Raw genomic sequence first — 26,083 nt, forward strand, 5'->3', positions numbered from 1 at the left:
TCTAATTACCAAAGATTTTATATTTAATAAAATGATAATTTCTTATCCAGTTTTAGGTGGGTGATATTCTGTGACAGGCTCTGTGTGTGCATTGTGACAGATTTACTAATTCGAATGGACCTCCTTGATAACCAAACCTGTCCGCTTCTTCGAAGTTCTTTTATATTCACTCTGTACTACCAACAACTAGAGATACTGATGGTGATCTCTCACCTTTCCCAGGGGTACCCCAGGCTGAGGAGGTTGGTTTGAGCTCTTCCTTCCCACTCTAGAAAGGCATATTCATGTCATCATTTTTTCCCTTATGTTTGACCATCCCAGGCAGTAGAAGGATGACTTTTGGAGCTGAGGAACTGAAGGAGACTTAAATTTGAAGAGAAGAAAACACTGTTGATCAAAACAATCTCTGTACACGTTCTACCTGTCCAGTAATACATAGTATTTTGGTTTTATTGCAATGTAACTGGCAAGCTTGTGGCAAGCCAGGAAACTTGGCCCTGTGTTTCAGCAGTGGAAACTGGCTCTGCTGAATTTGTGTCGCTTCTTCCTTGCCCACTAGTTGCTGTAGTCTGTGATGTGTAGTTGCCAGAGGCAACCGCAGCGTTAGTGCTGCACTGTAAGATTGCTGGAGTAGAAATTCAGTACCTAATGTTTTTGGAGATATCTAGTATTTCTGGGTGTGATTAGGTAGATGTCTGTCATTCCTTTCTAAGACTCTTTCTTGTAAGTCAAAAAGACAGGAAAAATCTCGGCATGGATTGTCATGGCTCCGTTCAAAACTGTTGGAATGATCTGGCACTCTCACAACTTTTATTCTAGGAAGATGCTGTCATTGGTGTCTTGAATTTACACTGCTATAAGGGGGTTGCTGAACTCCCTGTCCCCTTTAAAGTAGCTTTGACTCCCAGAGATTGTTAGATTGAAAAAATAGATCTATAAAGCAATGATCTCTTGTCATTAGACATCATATTTATATTTGTATAGCTTGAGAATTTTGTTAGTTTAATTACCACAGCTTCTGAAAACCCTAGTTGCAGATCCAGAAGTCCATTGTCTTAAGTTGTACAAATGTAAGATAAAAGGTAGTCTTAAGCAGTTTACAGTGGAAGTATTGGGCAAACAACAGTAGAGGGTACTCGCGACCTATTTTGTCTGGTGGGTACAGTTAGAAATCAGCCAGTCTGAGGGTTAAGTGCTCCAATAAAAACCAGCTTTGGCCTGGGTGTCATGCAAGCAGTGAGATGCTCTTTTTCAGAGGATAATGCTGTCCTGATATACCTGTATGTTTTCTGAGATGAAGCTGGCATGCATTTGTCCATCTTTTGATGCATGTGCAGAGTCTATCCATCTTTGCCTGTTCTTTTCTTTGTTTAGATGCTGTGTGGTACAGCCAAAGCGTTTCTCCTTCCTGATTCTACCCCTCCACTCCCTTCTCTTGTTTTTCTCAAGTAACCATCATGATTTAGGCTTTTGCTCTCAGACTGTTAGTGCCAGCTTGTACTTTATTTCCTTACTCCCCCAGGGTAGTGGTGCTTATGTTTGTGTGAATGTGAACTCCAGAATCCTCTTCTGCTGTTGCCTGGTTTCTTTTTTGAAGGCTATGTTACGTTAATTTAGATTGTGTGGCTTCTGAGTGGTTAGAGAGATGTTTTTCTGATTTACTGTCCTCGCGTCTCTTCCTGCCTGTCCATGCTCGGATCAGTGCTGTCTGTTGGTATGCCGCTGAACTACCACAACAGCTGGATTCTGCAGGAACAGTGAAATTCAGTCATCTTTTCCTTGTGTACACCAGTTTGTTATCAGCTGTTTATGAAAACTGGTGGTTGCAAGTCTCAGAAGCTTTATACAGCTTTTTTTTTCTTTAAAGCTTTTAAAAAGCAGGGGAAAGGTAAAGCTGTAAGAAGGGTGCTCTAGACCTTGAAAAAGATTTCAGTCTGCTCTGAAAGAAATGTCTGATACTAAAAAATGTCCCTGAGCTAAAGGCTCTTTTTTTTTTGGGAAGTATCCAGGAAATGCAAAGGAGGTCACTGCATTCATGTACCTGGGGAACAAAAGCAGATTTATTTTTTTCCCAATTATCTGTGGTGTTAGGATTCAAAATACTGTTCAAATTATTCTGATATTTCCTGTCACTTCTATCTCATTACTATGTACTTTGAGAAGGCAGGCATTAGGGCAGCTTTCACGCCTCAAAAGGAACAACATTTTTTTTTCTAAAGTTTAAAAAACAGTTTATCATCACTTTATAAATTCACTGCTTTGTCTTAAGTAAGCTATTTTTTAATAGAATAGCTCCTTTTCTTGGTGACTGTGCCTTTCAAAATGAGCCTCTGAAATGAGCCTTTTTTTCCTTTGAGTGGAATTTCGTTAGTAATAGTAGTTGAGATGACTGAGAAGCAGAGCTCCTCAGGCTGTCTAGAGTTGCAGTTAAAAAAAGCAGCCCCCACCTTTGAAAGCCAGATTCAAGGTGCTGTATGCTGCTGGGCACTGCAAAGGCAATGCCTAGGTGGCTATTACTAAGAGTCTCTGAACAACTTCCTCAAAAATGTTTGTGTAGCTCAAAAATAGATGTTTGGTCTTTTCTGAGTGTATCACCAGCCTTAGATTTAGAGGAGTGTTCAGCTGCCTGATTTTAGTTCAGCTTGTGGTATGGGTGATGCGAGTTATTTTTGGACCGCACTATAATAAATGCAACTGGATCCTGCAAGACCCGTCAAGAGGCAAGTGGCAGGAAACTTTGAAGTAGTTTTGTAAATCATCCTTGTGTGTGCTGTGTAAAATTTGCTTGGATTGAGAGGGTGACTATTTAATCCATCGTATAAAGCTAGATTAGAAATGAAGTTTCTGACAAGTACTACCAGTTCTTATTTTCACAGAAGAACCTTGTTGAATGTAAACCTAGGTTGCATTTATCTTTGTCTACGTCTCTGTATTCTGGTTCTTATTAATTCCTGGTTTAGTCCTTTATTGATTTGTATCTTGGTGTTTGCGTCAAGACTCTCAAAATCTGGCGTTTGGAATGAGACAAAGATATCTGTCGGGTAGTGAGCCCTCTAGTGTAGTAACATGTTTGATAGTGGCCAGTACCGTTTCCTTTGGAATAGTCCAGACGCCTCTGTGGAATCAGGTGTTCAGAAAAGAGTTTAGTTTACTTCCTTTGTCTCATGCAATTAGTGGTTTTGTTGTGCCTTACAACTTGTTCATATCATGTATAGCTTTCATCCAATTTAATCTAAAATTTGCTTTCTTTGTGTTTTTTTAATGGAAAAGTAATTGTCATGTTTTCAATACTGATGAAAATTATTTTGTACTAATTTAATGTGTAATTTGTAAGGAATGATAAAGAAGGTTCTTCAAATTTATGTACAATGAAATATTATTGAATTGATTTCATATTCATATGAGATTCCATTTTCTAAGTTACATTCTTTTAGTGCCTGTGCAGCCTTGCTTTCAGATGACACAAACGTAAGGGACATTAACACAGCTCAGAACAGTGTGAACCTTACTTGCTTTTTGTGCTGTTACTGTGTGGCATCACGTGGCAGTGACCTTTGTTGGAAGACATACTTTTGCAACTTGACATTGAAATTGTGCCTCTTGTCCAGTCCAGTTTTAGAGGCAAGTCCTATCCTGGTGGTTTAACATAAACACAGTTTAGAGAATACACTGCATTGAATATGTAAATATGGCAACTATAACTTCTTTCCTGTGGATCAGTTATAGAGTAAGTGCATAAACAACATATCATCTCTCTTGCCTATTTTGAGTTTAAAACATGAGGCTGGTGTCTGTTTCTGTCAAGTCTATAGGAGCTCAGAAGCACAAAAGAAGTTGAAATTTGAAATCTCAAGAGCAGTTAGTATGTTTCAGTATCACAGTGTTTCTATCTTTGAACATTTGAAAGAGTTCCAAAGTGTGTGTTGCTTCTGTTCCTGAAGAAAACTCCAGCAAAATTTACATTTGCATATGACCATTACCTTCTAGGTATTTAAAATGTTAAGAATGATTTGGTAAAATTAGCATATATATATATATATGAAATTTTTGCACCAGCAGCTTGTGTCTATCATACTATTTAAGAATTATTTGTTCATTGCTGTAATGTTTATTATTATAACTAAGATGATAGAGCGTGCTTTGTGTGTAACAGTATGGGCTTAACAGATGTATGATTTAACATGCTTTTAGAATTTTGTTGCCATCAAGTTGTATTTTATAAATATGTGATGTATACACAGATTTTTTTTTCTAGAGTTACATGAATATTTAAAACAACAACCCTTTTTCCAGGTCCCTTTACAGATGTAGTAACTACAAATCTTAAACTACGAAATCCATCAGATAGGAAAGTATGCTTCAAAGTGAAGACCACAGCACCTCGTCGATACTGTGTGAGGCCGAACAGTGGAATTATTGACCCAGGATCATCTGTAATTGTTTCAGGTAAAACCAAATATAAATATATGCAGTTGTAGGTTAGGTGGTTTTAGGCCTTTAATGAAGCTCTCTAATGCTTGATCCTGCAATGATACATGAAGAATCTTCCATATAGAAATACTTGCCATTTGTCACATTTGTCTGCAGCTGTCTGAAAGGAGAAAAAGAAGGTTGGAAATAGCAGTGACTTTAACGGTATCTGTTCTTCAGACTACTATATTCATGCTTATATCTTGAAGTAGGGCATTTCTTGGATGCTATGATGTGTTTAAAGTTTTAACATTTGGCAGTTCATTGCATTTAAGAAAACCCCCAAAATAATTCATTCTGTTGTTTTGAATAGTTGTTTTGACCATGGTACTGGTCCCTGAACTCTGTTGTTTCATAGTTCTTCCATTTATCACAGTAATATATGTTAAGTGGCAGTCATTAAATTGCTTTTAAAAATTAGATTTGCTGTTACTTTAGGTAAATGGAGCAGTTCATAGCCCTTAAATTTGAAAAATCTAGTATGTTTCACTATAGAGACACTCTCCCCTTATTCTGTTTCTGGGTTTTTTTTAGGTGAGAGAATAAAAAAAGAAAAAAATATCCTTTTCAGCAGAGTGTGAGCCCTGAAGCCAGACAGTATTTTATTTTTTTTCCATGAAACTCCATGTAAATTTGGCTTACATTCAGAATTCTGTGGATTGTCAGAATGAAGTTAGTTGGATGTATAATGGTCTAATCCTATGCAATGTGTGTGTCAAAAAGACCAGGTGTTAGTTATCGTGGGAGTAGACATTGTCAAGGAAATGGGATAAGACTAAGTGTCAGTCTTGATTTGGTAACATTTTCATGGGTCATTCTCCCAATTATCTAGAGGTAGGAATCTCCAGAATAAAGGGGATTCTCAAACCAGTGACTCCAAGAGGTGAGAAACTCTTTTATTTCTCTAGACATACCATATTTCCCAACTTGGAGAGCGGGTAATCCCCTCTTTATAGGTTGTGGAGATCACAGGCAATACAGGTGTGAGCTCGTGTTCTAAGTCTAGAAAGTTAATTTTTGTAGAATGATTGCAGAGCCATAGCAAAGCAAGAGGGGAACATGGAGCAAACCTCAGAGCTTTTCAGATTCATATTCTTATACCCTTTGGGAAGTTTAAAAGAAGCTGGAGAAGCTTCAGGTTATGTGTTCAAATGTTGCAAGGAGTAACTCAGAAATACTTTGTATTTATGGTTGATTGAAACCTTAGACTAAGTTTTCTTGTAGGAGAGACACCAGTTTACTTATCTAATATGATCTGTAGAACGTGACCCTTTAAAACTTCAACATTGTTTACCGTGGACAATCCAGCATCTTGTGGATGAAAGATCATTTTACTGAGAACTGATTCATGATTCAAGTAGTCAAAAGCCTACTTCATTTCCATCTTCAACTTCGACTTGCAGCCATTTTGTCTTGACTGGGTGTTTGATCTGGTATCAGGGATCTTTCCTGTAGGTAGTCATATATCACAATCAAGATATTGCTGGACGTTCTTTTCAGAGATTGAAGAATTCCATTTGCCTATCTTAAAATGTGTTTTCATAGTTATGTCATTCTTTTAATGCTTGGAATATTTCAGTGTTTTAAATGAGATAATACTGGAGCTGTAAACAGTATTTCAGCTTCAGATTCACCAATAAAGGGAAACAGTATCTCATACTGCTTGACTCTTCAGTTTGCATAGCAGGGAATCTTTGATATCCCTTTTTCTGTATTACTGGATTCTCATGCAGTTATTCAGCTACAGTGACACCCCCCCCCCCCCCCCCCCCCCTCAAGATGCTTTCACGTGTACTTGTTTAGTTACAGTGCTTCTCAGAATTAAGTTCTCTTCCCGAAGTGTCAGCTTAATCTTTTTGGGTTTAACCGTATGATTTCTTTTGGGTCACTTGGTAAGCTAACTATGCAGATGATTTTTCTAGTGACCCACTTTGTTATCTCATCGATCTCTCAACTGAATCTTTTCACTGCTGACTCATCTTTCATATAATTAAAAATAGATTTATCTCATGTTGTTGTGCAGAGAGAATTCACTCTAGGATACCATGGGCTGAAACTGTTTTCAAAACTAAACGTTGACTTCAGCCTATATAATGCATCGTGCTCATTGAAAGTCAACCCAGTTTTTAAATCTATTGTTGGAGATGTAATTTACAGTCATTTTAAGAAAGTCCATGGGCGTTTTGTTTATCATTCAATTGTGAATCACTAGGTAGCCTTCTTCAGCAATGTTTACACTTTCTTTTTTCCTCCCCAAAATACTGATTTGGAAAGATCTGTTTTTCTTTACCTTGATGCCCTAAATTAACTATTTATTATTGTATCATGTATTGCTTGTTGTTAACAATTGCTTGTTGTTTTTTCTTTTCAGAATATAGTGTGTTACTCTTCTTTTAGAAAACTTGTTATTGTTCTTCCTTCTGGTTTTCAGACCCCTTTGACATTTATTTTGTGGAGAGAAAGCCCTTCTGTGTAGAAAACCTAGGCCTATTAACAAGAGGCTTGCTTTCATAACTGTTTATTGTGGTTCCCCTAGAAGTGATCTTTGGACGACTCGGGGATTCCAAGAATATGTTTAAAACTGTGCTTTCGTATATTTAGGAGATTTTCCATGATTACTTAAAATCATGAAGAGCTTTAAGAGCTCTTTGAATTTGTGGATTGTCTTTTTCTGCAGCTTTTCAATTAAATGAGATTTTCAGTTGTTACCGAGTGGCCAAAGAACGTAAAGTTATTTAACTAGTTATCCAGGGATTCTGCCAGCATGTGAAGAAGTTCTGTGGTGATGGAAAGCTGGTTTTGCCATAATGGAAAAAATCTTAGAGATAAATTGCTATAGCATTGATATATGGAAGAAGTATTTAGTTTGATCAGTTACGTTTTGGACCACAGTGGGACCAATGATTAAGAAAAAACCCTGACTTTTAAACCTTTCCAAACAGGTTGTTTGAAAGCATGTCAAATAATGCAGTTCCTTTATGTACTTTGTGAGATAAATCTGATTCAGATTATTCACTTACCCTTTGATTACATTGTATATAAAATTCAAGGGGAAAAAAAAAATATATATAACCATCCTGTAGCAAACACCTGCAAATTGTAACTAGTACTTAAGGCCTAAGGTTGGGTGGCAGTGTAATTAAATTTAGAAGTAACTTTTCTCATAGGTACTAGTGAATGGAAAATGGAAAGGCCAAGTTAGTAATTTTGATACTGCACTTAGCATTTTATATACTAATGCAGTTCAGTCCTACCGTGAAGAATTTACTTTCTGTGAAGGGAAGCATATTGAACTGTACATCCAATGAAGATTCAGAATTGTGGAAAATATAATTGAATTGTTTAAAACTATAGCAGTATTGAAGTCTACAAATTGGTTTAGAATATATGGGAAGGTTGTTCAGAGACTACAGTGTATTTTTCTAGCTCAGTCAGTATTTCTGCTATAGGTACATTTACAGATACCTGTTGATAGGACTCCAAAAATGTTATTCTTGGGGTTTTTTAAATCTTTATCCAAAACTACTTCAGCTTCTCTGAGTCCTTATCCTCTGATAGACCAAGTCACAAGTGTTGTACCTACATACACATGTTTAAATATAATTTGTGTTGTTCAGTCCTCCCATCTGGACTAAGGCAACTAGTTGTCTCTGAAAGGAGACAAGGGGGCTAACATGATAGTTTGTTTCAGGGTCTGCTCCAGCCAGTATGGTTGGAGGTAGATGCTGCTTGTTGTGTATCCCTCTCTCTGCTTCAGTAGTCCCCCAGCACTACGATAACAAAACTTGTGTATTCAGGTGGTTCTACAAACCCTTATAATATGCCCCTGGGTATGCAACTATATCCTATAAAAGTTGTAATCTCCTGGTCTGTATTATAAACATCGTGTTATTTCAGTCCCTGTGAACTAAAGAAACCACACACATAATAGTGATGCCAGGATGACCGGGACAGCTGCTATGTAGTGTAAAAACACAGTCTGCGCCTGGATGACCTTGTATAACTTGGATGGATGAAGGTGGTGCCGTGCTGCTGTAATTAAAGCTTTCATTTAAAAGTATTGTATTGTAGAAATAATGGAAGCTATACTGTCAGTGATGTAATTTTTTTCACCAGGATTGTGCACACCTCAAAATAACAACTTTAGAAGCATAAGTTTCTGTTCTTAACCAACAGAGTTTTAAACTCTGGAAAGCTGAAAATACAGTGAAAAGGCATTAATTTAGAAAGTATAAACTGCTTGCATAATCAAACTCTGGTAGCAAAAAGTACAACAAAAAGTTGTAGCACAGACTTTGTTGTGTCAAAGAATCTGGTTCCATCCAGGTGGTGGTATGGTTTTTTTCTTTTTCTTTTTTTTTTTTTTTAAATCTGCATTACAATATGTTGAAAGCTGAAAATGCAGAGAGAAAATACATAAGATAAAATGCAAGGAGTATTATGCATTTTATTTTAATGTTTCACTTAAAGCTGCCTTTACAGGGAATTTGATTTTGACTCTCATCCCTCTATTTGCTGGTAAGGTGCAATGGAGACCCAAAACGTGGCATAGAGTTAAATTGTGTACCTGGTTTTTGGAGTACTTTTAACTGTTAGACTGGATTTACGGTTAAGAATGTTAAAACCTGAGTATAATATATTGTGTAGTTATTATATAACTTAAATGCTAGATTTTTTTTTTACAAAGAGCTCAGTTTGAAAGCATTTTGAAGATGTATTATTAAAACCCTAGACAGCTTTACCTCCTATAGTAACTGTAGTTTGAAGTATTTTAGTAGTTTTGCTCCCAGCTTAGATTAATATACCACCCCCCACCCTCCCACCTCCCGTGTAACTATTGTAATGTGTGCTACAATTCTAAATTTGCGTGCATTTAATCACACAATGTGTTTATTCCAAAGCAAAGTCCTGTGCTGTTTGCTTGAGTTTGTGGGGTTTGTTTGTTTTGGGGTTTTTTTTTTTGGTGTCTGCCTTACAGGATCTGTTTGTTCATACTTGTATATGAAATGCCTTTTAGCTATAGTAATTACAGAAATAATTAATGTCATCTACACCAGACTGAAAAACTTACAAGCTCTTTCCTCTCAGTACTGGTTGCTACAGTGTATATCTGCTGTATTTTCAATACTGTCTTTTGCATTTCAACTTTCAGTGTCTGTTCAGTGAGAAGCAAATCTGAAGCGTATAGATAGCATGCTTGTTACAGTGATTAGCTGAAGAATCAAGAGTTTTATCCTTTATTTTTTTCCTGTGAACAGTAATGCTGCAGCCTTTTGACTATGACCCAAATGAGAAGAGTAAACACAAGTTTATGGTACAAACAACCTATGCACCACCAAATATTTCAGATATGGAGGCAGTGGTAAGTAAAAATGGGGTAAAATGACTGTTGTATATTTTTTTTCCTTAGAAACTCAGGCTTAAGTGCAAATGAGTCGTGTTTTTGCAATTTCTTTCTGGAGAAGAATTGGGTTTTCTCTGAACAAGTACGACTTGCATATGTGATTCAGGTATTTTAATATTAAATACAAGCTTAGTTCTTAGAACTCGCTTAATGAACTGGTGGAATGGAAATAGTGAATCTAAGGTAAAGTCAGTTCAGTGTTAAAATATGAGCATGTTGTACCCTATATGTGGCTAATCTGAAGGGGATCAACAGATTATATTTGAAGGAATCAAGAGTATGTTTAAAGAACAAGCCTGAAGCTGTATGAAATAGGTGCATTTGGTTTGAAAAGTGTTTCAGTGAAATGTTGTATGGGATTATAACAAATTAAAACATTTGGAAGACTAAGATAGGTCTCTCTAAGAGATACCAAGTGGCTAAATACAGCAAAATCGTAGATTTATATTCCGTTTTAACAGAATATGCTGTAGATTCTGTTCTCAGGCAGGACTGGTCTGATGAAAGGTCCAGAAAGAAGATATTTAGGTTCGTGTTTGTTAATTCAGAAGGAAGGACATCTGTTGCTGACGTTACAAGCTGGCAGAAATGGGAAGGAAGCCTTCGGTTGTCTTAACACGCCCTTGAGGGTGTACATGAACTCCCGTAAGCTTGTATATTAAGGTGGAGGGGAAAAGATGCATAGGCTTCTGTCTCTAGAGACTGTTTAAGGAATGCCTGGGTTTACACAGGTATGTTCAGTGCTCACTCAAGGCAGAGGAGGAGAGGGGAAACAAAGGATAGAGATGAGGTTTTATAAATTGCTGAAATCCACTAGACCTGCAGATTGAGGCTCTGTCCCCTTATATGAAAGGAAAGACTACTGTGGCATCACGCTTCACTGCAAACAGTGGAAAACCTTGTAGATTTTGTGAAGTTTTTTGAGACATGTAGCTCGAAAGTTAATGTTTCTCTTCCTTCTTGTTCTGGTTTACTTTTTCTTACTATGCTTTGATAGCTTTTGGTTATGTGTGGTAAGTGAAGTGTAACTATTTGGTGAGGATATAAAAAGCCACTTCAGAAATACCTTTCAGATAATTGCTTTCTCGGTGTGTTTAAGTGTAGCATACTGAGAAACATATGTTGCAGAAAATCGATAATTGTAGTTACAAGTTAACTGTACAACTAATGCCACTGAAAAGGAGAACAAACAAAAAAAGGGGGAAGTGTGTTGTGAAAAACCTGGGTCTAGTCTGTAAGACCTGCAGTTCTAAGGTAATTTCAGAGGACCTATTGGAAAAATTGCTGTAGACTTCAGATCAGTTTCTGAGCCTAAGGATTTAAGGCAACTACATGAGGTGCATGCTTTAAAAGTTAATTGTCAGTTGAACAGCGAAATTCCAGTGTATTTTATAATTATTTAGATATATTGGTAACTGTTAAAATTTAAAATGTTTTTTATAAACATATTTGAAAATTCTCTAGGCCTAAATGGTAATGTATTATGCAGTAAAATGAGGAAGTGGTTAAAAAGCTAAAAGATGAAGAACTAAAGAAATTTCTTCTGAAACTAAATATGGAGACATGAAAAGGTGTCTTTCAACCTTTTTGTTTAAAATTGGTGCTTTCAAGATAGGACATAAGGAGTACATTTACCAAGGAGTGATAAGGCTAGAACTTTGTTCATAAACAGACTCAGATATACTGGTTCCTCATTGTGTGTTAAAGGAACGACTGTATTGTCCCCTCCCTATCCCCTACACACCTCTGGATCCATCCTTGCGTTCAATTTACTAATTTCTATTTCTGGTTCTGTTGATTAACCATTTCTAGCTTTCATTACTTTGCAGTAGTCAAAGTGAACAAAAACATACTCTTAAGGAAGCAAATCAGAAACTGCAGCTAGGGTAAGGGCAGTATTCAGCTGTGTAGGAGGCAAGTACCAAGAGCAAGCTTATGAACTGTTCAAATGTTTGCGTGAGTTAAATAGAGTTAAATAACTATACTAATTGTTGTCTTAGTGGAAAGAAGCAAAGCCTGATGAGTTAATGGACTCCAAATTGAGATGTGTGTTTGAAATGCCCAACGAAAACGATAAACTGGTAAGTAAGAAAAGAGTAAGAAACTGTCATGCATTGTCTGGTAGGATCTCACGGAAATTTGTTTTGAATTTTTTTTAGGCGTATATCATTAGTTAATTAAATGGATTGTAGAAATTTGTACTAAATTAGATGGGAGGGATGTTCAGTATATAACATTTTCAAAGATTCATAGGATTGTAGAACAGCCCAGATTGAAAGGAAATATTATCTGCTCAAGCCTTTCATTGGAAAGGGAGCACCTTGTCCAACTGTATCTTAAAATCCTTCAGCCATGGAGACTAGTGCCAGAAATTATTATCTTTCCATTATTCTTATTGTTGATTTGCTTTAGAATGTTATTGCTGTCAGATTAAAAATAAATAATCTTCAATACTACACACAATGAAAAGTGAATTGCATAATTTGCTTTTTAAAAGATTAAGTGCTTTTCAACATAAAAAAAATATGTTTCTAATTCAGCTGAATTAGAAAAGGAAGTACCAATTAGAATTAGTGCATGTTTTAGGAATCCTAAATGCATTTTTTTTTAAGGTAGTGGGTAAAAACAGATAATCAGACAAAAAAATTTCCATTACCTTGTTCATGCTCTTGCCTTCAGACAAGATCTATTCCAGTTGTGTAGGAGATGACAGTTGCATTGTATATAGACTGAAGGTGTCTGTTTTGTGTTGCCTGGTATTTGGAATAGTAGTAAACTGTCAGTTACCTAGAAGTTTTGCAGACTATGACTGAATTCTTATGCATGAACATTTTTTTTGCCCTCATACTTGAAATTCTGATTTATGGAATCTTAATAGTGTATATTCTGGGTTGTTGTGGTTGGTTTTTTTGTTTTGGGGTTTTGGTTTTGGGCTTTTTTTTTGGTGTTTAGCATTGTGAAGTAGAGTGCTAAAGTAGGATTTTTGTGAACAACCTTCTTCACTATGGCCTTGACTTTTCTCTTTAATACTGTCTAGTTTTTACAGTAGTCTATAAGGCATGTTGGGGGAAAGTAGCATGGCTCCATGCATGTAAAAACCATCTTGTTACTTGTTATTTACATGCATAAAGGGTCTCCGTGAAGGCTGCTACCTGGCCAGTAGATGTCTTTGCAAGTATTCTTCCAATATAGTTTTTTGGAGTGTAATGTAAAGAGACTTTTTGGATGTAATGTCAGCATAATGTTCTTGATGAGTTTCATAGTTTGTTGTGGGGGTTTTTTTGTTTGTTGGTTTTTTTCTTTTTTTTTTTTGCAAGGCTAATTTGAGTTTCAGCCTTTTATTCAGGTGTAAGCTGCCTAAGTGTGTGTTAAATACTAAAACTGTAAAGTTAAGCATTTATTATCAAGGCACTTAGTTGTCTACTTTCTGTGTTTTTTACCTTCTTACTAAATTGCATCTTAGATAATGAAAAAAATATACTTGTTCTTAATTGTATAAAATGTATAATGTAGTGAGAGAAATGTAGTGGATTATACAAAACTACCTCCTTCTGTGCTTTCTTCAGTGTGGTATCTTCATAGTATTGACTGTATAAAATACTTGTATTTTTCTGAGTAGCAGCATGGGGTTGCAAACCCCTGCTTTAGCAGTTGATTTAGTCAATGTCCTTAAACTTGGCAATGAGAAATCTGTCAAGTCCTGGGGGTAAGCCTCACCTGCCACCTCAGGATATACCTACACCAGGACACAAGTATTTCGCTCCAGTAAGCAACAACTTTCTTCAGATGCTTACCAGTCATAGCCAGAAAATTGACATGAAGAACACCAGTCAGTGAGGTCGAACAGCAGAAGGAGGTTTGTTCCAGAGATATAAGACTTAGGTCTTTCATGAAGTTTCAGTGCTACTAAAGGAATTCAATTCAGCTAGCTAACCAGTTAAAAAAGCAACAGGTTGCAATCTGCTTACTCATGATTTAATTGTGTTGGTCTTTTTAAATCCACTTAGGAGTATCTGTGGGGAGTAGCAGGATCTGGCTGTTTGCCTGTCTATGGCTGCATTGCAAGAAATTGTAAAATGCAAGTAGATGTTGTAGACCAAATAACTGCCACTTGCATAGGAACTAAAGAAATTCTTGCACCTTTTTTTAAGTTGCTTTGTTATTACGTAGATGTGATTACCTTTTAATAGGTTTTCTATTGCATTTAGTACTTAGCTTGGACTACTTTGGTTACGAAAGGTGCAGTATGGTGGTGGTCTAAATGGCATAGCTGTATAGCCAAGCAAGTAGCAATACAGAAGCCTGAATCTGATCTGATCTGAGTGTATTGCCATATGAATGCTGTGTTTTTACAAGTGGTAACCTGGGCTATACAGCTGAATCCATTGAACTATTAATTTCTGCTGAAGATCATTGTGTGTTTTGAGCAGAGCTGTGGGAACTAGATTTTTAATCTTACTTTTGGCTTTTTCACAGCTTTTTGTGTGACTTTTCACTTGTATTCAAAATTAGTCATGTGTAATTCAGAGATGCTGTGAGACCTAAATTCCATGTTTGTGCAATACTTTATTTTCCTTCAGTAAGAGGTGCTATAAGTGCAAAATATTTGTGCCATACATACTTTGTATTAGTTTGTGACATAACCTGTTTTCCTTCTACTTTGTTTTGTTTATTACTATTGCGGGATTACTTTCTTCCTTTTATTCCCTGCCCACCCCCCCACCCCCCACCCCCCCCCCCCAAGTTCAAATACTGTTTCATGCAGTTTATGCTGTCATTTGGATGCCTTCTGGGTCACAGCTAAAGTATTTATTTTTGTGTCAGTAGCATGTAGTACCAAATGTAAATGGTGCAATTTTCTCTTGCTTTTTAATATTTGAGCTAATCGGAATTGAACTGATAACAGAAGTTTTTGTTCAGATTACTGTAAATATAAGCTTCATTGAACTATATTAGTAGCTGGATTGTTTCAGTTTTAAGCTGTGGATGATTTTTCTCTAGGTAAGTAAAATTCTCAAGTAATTCTTAATATTTGTAGAATGATATAGATGCAAGCAAACCCGCGCCAGTACTGAATACATCTAAGCAGGATGGACCGATGCCAAAACCACATAGCGTTTCACTTAATGATACTGAAACAAGGAAGCTAGTGGAGGAGTGCAAAAGACTTCAGGCAGAGATTATGAAGCTGACGGATGAAAACCGGCACCTGAGAGTAAGTTCTGCTTTTGTGTTTATATTGAAGTGGCTTCATTTTTCTTGATTGAAAGGTCTATTTTGTAATTAGGCCAATAGATGCGTATTCCAGAAAGTAAATAGAATTGTTAGAATGTCAAGATTGATATGTAATACGATTTTACTGTCCTGTATATTTTGAACTTCTCAGTGATTGAAACTTTGTGATTGTCATGGATGAGATACTGAAGCTGTGGAATTTTCTTCTTAAGTGAAATGGTCCTGTTTAAGGTGGTTTTAGTTACTTTAAGTCTAAGTCAGAAATACTGAATGAGTAGCTTTTAATAAAAGTGCATTATTATTATTATTAAGAATGAGTAAATGAAATCCAAAGAGGTAACATTCTGTATCACAAATTATTAGTGAACAAGAACAATTGCTTGGCCAGAGAAGGTAAGCAAACACTACTTTCCAGTACTTTTATATAAAGGTCCCGTTTCAGTAATCTGTAATTAGTCAATACATGACTTTTGGTGACTTTTCTATTAGTCAATACATGACTTTTGGTGACTTTTCTATAAATTTGTGTTTGTGTATCTGACAGTTTCATTGGCCATGGTAGCCTCTTAAAGAGCCATAAAATAATGGTGTCTCCACAGCTGTAATTCTGATGGCACTGGAACGTTTGGAGAAGCCCTACATAAAGTAGATGTTTCTCCTTAATAATAAGGAATTACTGCTATTCAATTCTGACACGGTAACTAAAAGCAGGCTTCTTTATTGTGCCTAGCAAGAATTTCAGAATCTTTCTTAATGAGAGAGAGAGAGAGAGACTAGTGATTACCTGTCCTTATTTGAAAAACTATGGTTTCCTATGTTTATATTTTGGATTTTGGTGTGGCGTAATGTTGGTTGTTGGTTTGTTGGGTTTTTTTACTTATTTAAATATTCGCCAGCAAATTTGGCCTTTGAGTTCAGTTTTTACTATTGTAAAGAAGGTGTATTCATAATTTTTTTTTCCCATCTGTGTTGTTTTCCCCCTCAGGATGAAGGCTTGAGGCTCAGAAAGGTAGCGCACTCAGATAAATCTGGATCACCCACAGCTTTGGCCCTCAGAGATAATGGCTCTAATTCTCTTCCTTCACTTCTTGTTGTAATTGCAGCCATTTTCATTGGATTCTTTCTAGGGAAGTTCATATTGTAGAAAGAATGAGTGAGAGAAGCATGCAAAATGCAGCTTCCTTTTTTTTTTGAGGGTTTTTTTTGGGTTTTTTTGGTTTTGGTTTTTTTTTTTTTTCCTCGGCCAGAAAAAGATTTGTTTACCTACCACTTCATTGGTAGTATGGTCCAAGTGGCCATTTTTGTGTACAGCATCATAACAGGCTTTGCCTTTAATGGTCTCGCACGATTAGAAAATACAATCTGAAAAGAGAAACTGTTCGGCTACTGGACAAAATTGTACATTAAGTCATCAATAGCAGGTGTCAGTTGCACAGTCAGTCCTTTATGAAAATTCATAAATAAAGAATTGTTCTCTTTCTGTGGTTTTAATAAGAATTAAAAAATTGTTCAGAGTCTTGTAAATGTTATTTTAATAATCCTTTAAAATTTTATCTGTTGCTGTTACCTCTTGAAAAATGATTTATTAGATTGCTAATCCCACTCATTCAGGAATATGGCAAAAGGTATTCTGGGGGAAATGGTGCCTCTTACTGTGTAAATTTTCTCCTTACCTTACTTTGCTAATATCATGGCAGAATTCGTTTCTTACTTCTTGTGAGGCATTGTTGAGAGTTCTTCATCCTTACAGTCCTGTCCCATAATATTTAACATTACAAAAGAAATAAAATTGTTAACATTTTTCTGCTGGGTAGCCTGTTTGTGTGTGTTGTACTTTTAGAAGGGATTCCTAACAAGTTCATTGTTCATGGTAATTTGCTACTTGTAACAAATGGCTATTTTGAAGTTTATTTGCTTAAGTCTCTGGCTTAGACTGTTGTAATTGAAGTTTTTTGGGGAAAAAAAAAAAGGTTTGCATTCCATTTGTTTAAAATGAACTGTTTTCTGGCTGCTTTCAGCTACAGAGGGGATGGTTATCAAACGTTTTGGAGCAGTGTAATTTGGATATCCAGCAGGTACAAATACCAGATGTGAATGTTATCAATATATTAACAGTTTGCTTGAATTGTGCGGGAGTGTAATAATCAACCTTCTGTTCCATCTTTGGATCTTCTGGGTGTCTTCCAGGAGTCAACATTATTCTTTGATTTCATAAGAGTACTTAATTCATATATACTAACTTAGTTCGTAATTCTGTTTCAGCAGATATTCAGAAATGCAAGCTGAATCTTTCAGACACCCATAGTGAATTCCATGATGCAGAAGAGTTGATATTTGCTGAGTGAGCCTCAGTTGCTCACCTTTTGAAAATGAAAATAATTTTAATGCAACTCTTGGCAGATCTACCTGTGTTAGTCATGTATAGCTAAGTTTTAAAGAATGCATTTTGTGGGGGTCTGAAATGCTTCCCTGCACTTAATCTTATGTCTTGCCTCATCTCTGAATAAGTCATAAAACCAAACTGTAGTATTGGAACAAAATATTATCTGTACTTCTGGCTAAGCATAATCCAATACAGGGAATTACTTGTAAACTTGAAAAATTGTGGAAGGGGTATACTCCTGTAAGCAAAATTGTATATGCTCTTGGACAGCTTGACTTGATGTGGTGCAGCTAAGTGTGTTAGACCTTGGTGTATGCACACCTTATGTAGCTGAGAAAGATGTTCTGGAGAAGATGTATGTTATCTTGGTTGCCTTTGATTCCTAGTGCTTTTTTTTAAAAAAGAAAACTATAATTACATCATGTTCTGTCATTGCTTTCTGTGATAAACTTTTTTTATAAAATCGTGCATATTTTCAAGGAAGTTGATGAAGAAAATGCAAATATTGCTTATCTTTTCACTTAAGCATGCAAGCACAGATGTTTCCAATTACTTGTTCAAGTGTCTGCATTCAAGTCTCCTTCTATCCCAGTGACTGGAAAAGCTGTGTTGAGGTCTTGATTATTTTGGTTCCACTGGTTCAGAATGTTGTAGTCCTGTTTTTTTTTTTTTTTTAAATCTTTTTATTTCCTCTAACAGAACATTGCCACATCAGACTGTCATAGCCAGTTCCAAAAACTGATTACATGGAAAATAATGAAAGCAATAGTGTGCAGGATGTAGTCTGCTTCAGTTTTTTCAGTCATTGCTGCATTGAAGGTGGGGTGGGGAATTCTCTGGAAGATGTTACAATGTTTATAGCATAGTGTACAGAGGTTTTCAAGGGTAGGACTTTTAGGACTTGAGAGCAGAAAAAGGAGTCATTGTTCAGCTGACCCAGGTTTTGATGTGTGGCAAGAGTAATAAGGTAAAAATAATGATAAAATCAGATTGAAATAACTTTTTTTTTTGCATAAATAACAAACAGGTGGTGGTAAATCTTGGTCATGGTTTAAGTAATGTCTTCAAAGTGATAGTGTGCAGCGGCCTCATAACCAGTGTACTTACTAATGGTATAAGGATAACGTCTTGGTTTCCAGTAATCCCTTCACAGCTGTATATAAAATGTAATGCTAAAACTATTTTGCTCTCAGGAGTCACTTTGGATGAGATCAGTTGTATTCAGTTAATTATGTAATATGGATTAAATTGTTTGTCTTTGTTCCTGAAATGGTTAGAACTTCTTGCTTTGTCTGCCTGCTTACTTGTGTATGTAAGCACTCTCCACTGCTCCTGGTGATAAAATCAGATGAAGATGCCCATAAAATTGTGTGAGGGTAAATGTATAACTTCAGTTAAATATGCATTGCAGGTTGCCCTTCTGATTTCTCAAAAGGGCAAGACAGAACAAGTATAAGTATCAAAGTAGTATTTTAAAGTTTTTATGAATATAGCACTTTAAAAAAGGGTAGTGTGATGGTTTGGGGGGAAAAAGCCTAGTTAAATAGAAGATATAGCTTCAGTTAATTCTGGGCACCAAATTTAACCCACTTATAAATAAATATATATGAACTTCATTTAAGAAAAAGTTATTTGTATCAATTCACAAGTTATTTGTGCATTTCTATGCATTCTCTAAAAACTGTTGACAAACACTATTGCCCCAGTTTGCATGTTTCTGCTGCTATGATTGAAGCCAATTTTTACATAATAAGCAACCAAACACTAGCTTGAAACTTCATTATCTCCTTGGGAGGGAGGAGGTGGAAGGTGACATTTTGACAAAGGGGAAAAGACAAAGTCAATAAGCAAAACTTATCTTTCAGGGCTTCTTCAAAGTTATTAAAAGTTGAAGTGTTAATAAACCATTCAAAATGTAGTACTGTCCTTTTTATTTTGGAACTTCTTCCTGACTATGTACGTTCTGTAGACTGCTGATACTGAATGGGTGTATCTAGTGTGCTGCTGCTATGTGCTGCTAGTAAATAGCATGCAGCTGCCTTGGATGAAGATTCAGTGTTGGTGTGAAGAGCCGGTGCCTGAATCCAGACAACACTGAGGATGCTGATGGTTTGTCAGGTTTATAATAATAGTTGTCGTGACAAAGAATTTTCTTTTTCCTGTTTGGAGTCTCTAGCTTGAACTGACTTGCCAGGGCAAACGCTTGCTTCGGTCTGTGGTAAATGATGGAATGAGAGCTACATGGTTACAGAGCAACCCTAATAAACATTTACTGTAATATTGAAATGCATGGCTCTTCGTGTTTGCAGGTGGGATTGAAATTCTGTAGCTGGTCTTTTGAGTCACATTGTTGTGAACGCAGTAGTTCACCGCTTTGCTTTCTACGCTGGTTCCTGTTGAATGGCTCTGTGGAGTGAGTCCAGGAAGGCACATCTATGCGTAGCACTGACCACTGCTGCCAGGGAGGCTCTGTCTTTGCTGATCTTGACTTTCTTTGGCAGCTTTAGACTACTGGGGGCACACTTAAATATTGGACAAGAGGGAGAGCTAAATACAGGAGTGGGTTTTGTGAGACAGATTTCTTTCTTTCCAGTCTGAATTTCTTTTACAGGGGCACTCTGTTAAAGTAAACAAGTATATGATCGAAGTTAGTCTGTTGTGGTTTTGTTTTTGAATGCAAGGTTGTGTATGTTTAAGAAGAGTTGCTGATTCTGACAGCATAAGCAAAAGTAGCGATGGTGTCATCACATTTATTGATTTGACCTTTAAGTGACAAATGGCTATGTAGAAATGAGGTCTTGTGCAAAAGCAAATGATTGATTCTTATCTTTTATCTGGCTTTCTCATTGCTGCTGGATGGTAAGGTTAGTGCCTGTTCCTCATCTGCTGGGACAAGGGTTTATGTGTTTGTGTGGTGGTGAACCAGATCTGGAAGCTGCTTCGGATTAAATCCATTGTTTCATCCTCTGCAAATTATGTTTTACCTAAATTGTGCTATAAGCATCTCCCGCCATATTACAGTGCCATTTTATTTAAAGCTTGTTACTAGTTTATGTAATATTGATAATACTGACAGCAGGGTATTGAATCTCTGTACGATAGCAACTTCTGTTGCTGGCAGTGGTGGAATGCTGCTCTTCCCCTCCCTCCTCTTTAGAAAAGATTTAAAGGCTGTTATGGTATCCACGCACAGAGGTGTGAGAGAGATGGTTATTATAGCTAAGCAGTCTGAGCTCAGACATTTGAAATAAATGAAAAATTGAAAGGTGATTGAAGTAGTTATTCTTACCTTTCAAACTTGTGTATAAGAGAAGAAGTGCTGTGAGTTGTTTTAAGGTTAGTCTGTGTATCATCCACGTTGTGTAAAAAAATTTTTTTTGCCATTGTCTGGGAATAATTGTCTCAGGATGTTGAAAGTTTTTACTAATGCTGGTGCAGGTTCATGTGCATAGGTGAATTTGGAGGTTGTCACACTGGTGGTTAATGTCTAGGCTGTTCTCAGAGTGGGTAGTGACCAAACAGCAATCTTTGTGAGTGTCTCAGTCTGCCTTGTAAGGATGGCTCACTGGCTTCAGAGATGGGGAAACTGAGGCACAAATGTCGGGACAAATTACTGAGAAAGGATGGCTGAGGCACAGCCCCTGTTCTCTAGCACAGATTCCATCCTATTTTTCATCAAGCCTTCCTTGAGCCTTGTCCAAGTCTGTCTTGTTGGATTTCTAAAATGCTGCTTCGTGTTGCTTGGAAATCTTACATAAGCTTTTAAAGCACCTTCCTAAAGGCTTAGCTGTTGCCTTGTCTGTTCTTGAAGCCGAGTGTTCAAAGGGTAGAAAACATGGCTGTTAGGTGTTTGACAGTGGATGGTGCTCACTGGGATTGTAATGCCTGACTGCTGCTAAACACAGTAAGCCCGGGGGGATGGGGAAGATACTAAACATTTGGGCATGTTCTATTTGCAGCCTTGGAACATTCAGGTGTGTCTGCGTATCAAAAAAACCTGTGGAGCCAGTGCTGTTTGTACCTTTCAAGTAAAAGAAAACAGCCCTAAATCTGTACAACTACCCTGTTAGTGGTTGTATATTTTGCTGTATTTGGTTCGCACGGCAAGGTTTTGGTAGCTGGGGGTTCGCAGGGGTGGCTTCTGCGAGAAGCTTCCCCGTGTCCGATGGAGGCAACGCCAACCGGCTCCAAGATGGACCTGCTGCTGGCCGAGGCTGAGCCCAAGGGAACGGTGGTAGCGCCTCTGGGATAACATACTTAAGGGGGAAAAAAGCTGTGCAACAAACTGCCGTGGGAGAGAGGAGTGAGACTAAGTGAGAGCAACATCCCCGCAGCCCCCAGGTCAGTGCAGGAGGGGCAGGGGGGCTCCAGGCGCCGGAGCAGAGATTCCCCTGCAGCCCGTGGTGAAGCCCACGGTGGGGCAGGCTGTGCCCCTCAGCCCGTGGGGGTCCGTGGTGGAGCAGATCCCCACCCGCAGCCCGTGGGGGTCCATGGTGGAGCAGATCCCCACCTGCAGCCCGTGGGGGTCCATGGTGGAGCAGATCCCCACCTGCAGCCCGTGGGGGTCCATGGTGGAGCAGATCCCCACCTGCAGCCCGTGGGGGTCCGTGGTGGAGCAGATCCCCACCTGCAGCCCGTGGAGGACCCCACGCCGGAGCAGGTGGGTGCCCAAAGGAGGCTGCGACCCCGTGGGAAGCCCAGGCTGGGGCAGGGTCCTGGCAGCGCCTGTGACCCCGCGGGGAGAGGAGCCCAGGCTGGGGCAGGGTCCTGGCAGGGCCTGTGACCCCTCGGGGACCCAGGCTGGGGCAGGGTCCTGGCAGCGCCTGTGACCCCGCAAGGAGAGGAGCCCAGGCTGGGGCAGGGTCCTGGCAGCGCCTGTGACCCCGCGGGGAGAGGAGCCCGGGCTGGGGCAGGGTCCTGGCAGCGCCTGTGACCCCGCGGGGAGAGGAGCCCAGGCTGGGGCAGGGTCCTGGCAGCGCCTGTGACCCCGCGGGGGAGGAGCCCAGGCTGGGGCAGGGTCCTGGCAGCGCCTGTGACCCCGCGGGGAGAGGAGCCCAGGCTGGGGCAGGGTCCTGGCAGCGCCTGTGACCCCGCGGGGAGAGGAGCCCAGGCTGGGGCAGGGTCCTGGCAGCGCCTGTGACCCCGCGGGGACCCAGGCTGGGGCAGGCTGTGGAGAACTGCAGCCCGTGGGCAGGGCTGACACCGGAGCAGCTGATGGAGGACTGTCTCCCGCGGGAGGGACCCCAGGCTGGAGCAGGGCAGTGTGAGGAGCCTCCCCCTGCGAGGCAGGAGCGGCAGAGACAGCGTGTGATGGACTGACCGCAGCCCCCGCTCCCGTCCCCCTGCGCTGCTGGGCGGGGGGGGGGACAGAAACCGGGGGTGAAGCTGAGCCTGGGGGGAAGGGAGGGGTGGGGGGAAGGTGTGAGATTTGGTCTTATTTCTTGTTATCCTACTCTGATTTGACCGGTAATAAATTTCCCGGAGTCCAGCCTGTTTTGCCCGTGACTGTAGTTGCTGAGTGATCTCCCCATCCTTACCTTGACCCAGGAGCCTCTTGTTATATTTCCTCTCCCGTCCAGAGCAGCTGTGGGGTGGGCACCTGGCCTCCAGCCTGCGTCACCCCACCACGGCTGCTGTATCTCATAGGAGTGGCAAAATAATTTTCCATTGCTTCTTTGATAGTCCAAACACAGATGATAAGACAGCTAAGGTACGGTTTTCATAAGAGCCAAGCAACTTTTTTAAAACCCAAACATGTTTGACTCCTGGAAGCAAAGGTGCTCCAAAAATAGTAGACTCTTCCAGAGGTTAAATTTACTCATATGTTTTCACTCCAAATCAGTAAATGCTTTGCTTGTATTACTGCTTTTCAGACTGCAGTACACTTGAGTGCTCGTATAATGATAATCTAGTGACTAATTATGAAGATGGTGCTCTGTTTCTTAGTGGCTGAGAGGCATTGCTTTAAATCATTATGTAGGACAGTTTAGTTTATAGAACCGTGTTTTGGAAAGGCTTAGGAGGAAAATCTACAGGAAACACAACTTGAACCCTGGGTCAAATAGAGGTGGCCCTCTGGAGCTGTAACTGGAGATACTAAAGAATGTAACCTCAATAATGAAGTAGTGAGTTGTTAGTAGAAGGTAGGAGCTCATATGGTGGCTAGTTTTCCTTGATTGCCTTAATCACCTCAAGTTAGTTTAGAATTTTGAAATGATGAATATGAGACACCTGTCCCACATATCATGAGTGGCTGGAGTCAAGTGAGGAAAAGGAGTATGGCAGGAAGAGGCAGTCATGAGAAGAAGGAGGTGGACTGCTTCAGAAGTGGCTTTGGTGATGGCTTTGTCTTCCTGGAGCAGCTGGGCTACGGTCTGTACGAGCTGCCTTCTCCTCAGGCACAAGCTGGAATCTGCTGTGGCTGCCTGCAGTGATGGAAATGTTCTCTCTCTCCAGCCTCAGGGTGTAAAGCCTCGACGTGGTGACTGATGGTGTAAGAGGGAATGCCAGGAGAAGGATTTTCATTGCATTCCTGTCCAAGATTGTCTGACCTCAGATTTCCAACACAGCTTCAACTTCGTGGCACTGCTTTCAGACTTCACTTTCTTGCGTAATACCTTGAAACACTTCAGCCCTTGGGCCTCTCATTTCATGTCCCAGCTTCAAGAAAATCAGAATAGATTGCTTTCCTGATTAGGTGAAATTACCTCTTCATCCTGCCTCCACAGGAACCAGATTACAATGACAAAGGAAGGTCAGCGGATTTGTGGAAAAACTTTTTACAGGACAAGGTTTATGTGATTGTGGTGTCTTTGTGCTGCTTCTCCCTGTGTGAATTTGAAATCTAATTCAAGCCACATTTGGTAGAGGTTGATGGTTCACAGATAGCAACTACCTCCAATGACAGGAAAGGCGGAGCCGAGATGAAAGACATTAAGACGGGTGCTCCCATCCAGGGCAAGCCTGCACAGGGAGCTGGGAGGATCCCTGCCCGGCTTGCTGCTGTTAGTCCAGTTAGCGCCGGCGTGGTTGCCAAGCTGTCGGGCACAGGCATGGATCAGTCGCCCAGGCAGCCGCGGTGGTGGCCCATGGCCTGTCAGCAACGTGGGTGAGAGACGATGTCCCCTGGGGTCCGGCTGCTCCGGGGGAGGCGGGCGGACACCGGGCTGTGCCGCAGCCCCTGGCCGCCAGGTGGCGCCATCGCCCACGCCGCTGGCGGAGCACCCGGGAGCCTGCGCGCCCCTGCTCTGCGGTGTCGAAACCACTAATCGCCTTGGCTGGGTGGCAGGGTTGTTTCCAGCGATGCTGGGCATGGGGTGGTTGATAACGGTGGTGTCTAGTATCTACATACCGTCTTGGTCACCTTTGGGGGTGTTCGGGTTGGTGCTAGAACGGTGGCTGGGCATTTATTTTTAAAGAGTTCGATGATGCACGAGTCTGGCGAGCACCTGCCCTCCAGCTGAAAATACATAGGTCTGATCCAGGGCTTTTTCTGTGGGTGGAATTGCAGGATTCAGGCAGTTAATCTGGGACATCTAATGCCTGACAACCCCAAGCATAAGTGTTTTTTCTCCCAAGTTTTTAATTTCTTTGAAGACAGTGCTATCCCTTGCAGCCCACTGTCTCATCTTCCAATAGGCTGTCATGGAAATGGCAGCAAGCAAGGACTGATGGGGTTCCCATGGGACAAGGATGTTGGGGATCATGCCTGCTTGAGGCAGCGGTCACAGGCAGTTCCCATTAGTGGAAGATGCGTAGGAATTAACTGCTGTCCTCAGGGCTTGGTGGCGCAGCAGCTAGAATGCATCGGGTGGCCTGGTGCTGTGCCCCGTGCAGACCTGTGAAGGAGGACGGGTGGGGAGAAAGTGCCCGGTCAGTAATTGCTCAGGCCGACAGTGCCGTTTCCCTAACGCTTGAGGGTACTTGGGGTTTGGTTCCTCACAGCCATATTTGTTTCTGCCTGCTTCAGTGATGGAGTGGAAATTTTGTTTCTTCATTTCCTTATTATTACTTATTGTGGGCAGCAGATAGCAGCGAAAAGAAAAATCAGCAGTGATTGCGCTAGAGAAGACCAGAAGGGAAAGATGCTTGGCAAGTACCTGTAGTAAGAGGGAAAATTAATGAAACTATAAAATTCAGAATGAGTGGTGCTGGTTTTTATTCCCTAGCCTTCCCTGTTGTGTCAGGAGTGAGAAAATTAAGCCACGCAGAAATCTATGCCTGAATTAATCTGTGCCCACCACTTTGTGTGGAATGGAGGCCACTTCTTCACAGGCTGTGGCTGCTGCATTTGGAGTACCTTGTAATTTAGGGCATGCTTCCTGCAAACCCAGCTCCTCTTTCAGGGATCTCCTGAGTCACTTCTGAAAACTCAGAAGCTGCTCAGCTCCAAAGCTCGTGGTGGTGGTGGAAGCCTCGCTGACTGCCATTTCACCTCTTCTTTCTGTGTGCGAGCGAGGTAGGAATGAAACTGCACAGCACTGAGGAAACGTGCTTTTGCTATACTGTGGCTTGCTTTCCCTTCTCAGTTGGTTTCAGCTTTTTCTTCCTTTTTCAGAGAAGTGTCCTTTCTAATCCCTCCCTGCTTCTTC

General features: G+C 39.9%; 1 protein-coding gene across 2 annotated transcripts in view; it reads left to right on the forward strand.

The window, feature by feature from the left end:
- VAPA (VAMP associated protein A) overlaps nucleotides 1-18,164 on the forward strand; it is a 30,459-nt gene extending 12,295 nt beyond the window's left edge. For both annotated transcript variants that reach the window (XM_055799156.1, XM_055799155.1), the window contains exons 2-6: nucleotides 4,294-4,446; nucleotides 9,729-9,832; nucleotides 11,875-11,955; nucleotides 14,913-15,089; nucleotides 16,095-18,164. In XM_055799156.1, the coding sequence (XP_055655131.1) occupies nucleotides 4,294-4,446; nucleotides 9,729-9,832; nucleotides 11,875-11,955; nucleotides 14,913-15,089; nucleotides 16,095-16,253 (674 nt within the window). In that variant the 3' untranslated portion in view covers nucleotides 16,254-18,164. The remainder of the gene's footprint in view (nucleotides 1-4,293; nucleotides 4,447-9,728; nucleotides 9,833-11,874; nucleotides 11,956-14,912; nucleotides 15,090-16,094) is intronic.
- The last annotated feature ends 7,919 nt before the right edge of the window (nucleotides 18,165-26,083 follow it).

This window comes from Falco peregrinus, chromosome 3, assembly GCF_023634155.1.
Source record: "Falco peregrinus isolate bFalPer1 chromosome 3, bFalPer1.pri, whole genome shotgun sequence".
NCBI classification, from domain to species: Eukaryota; Metazoa; Chordata; class Aves; order Falconiformes; family Falconidae; genus Falco; species Falco peregrinus.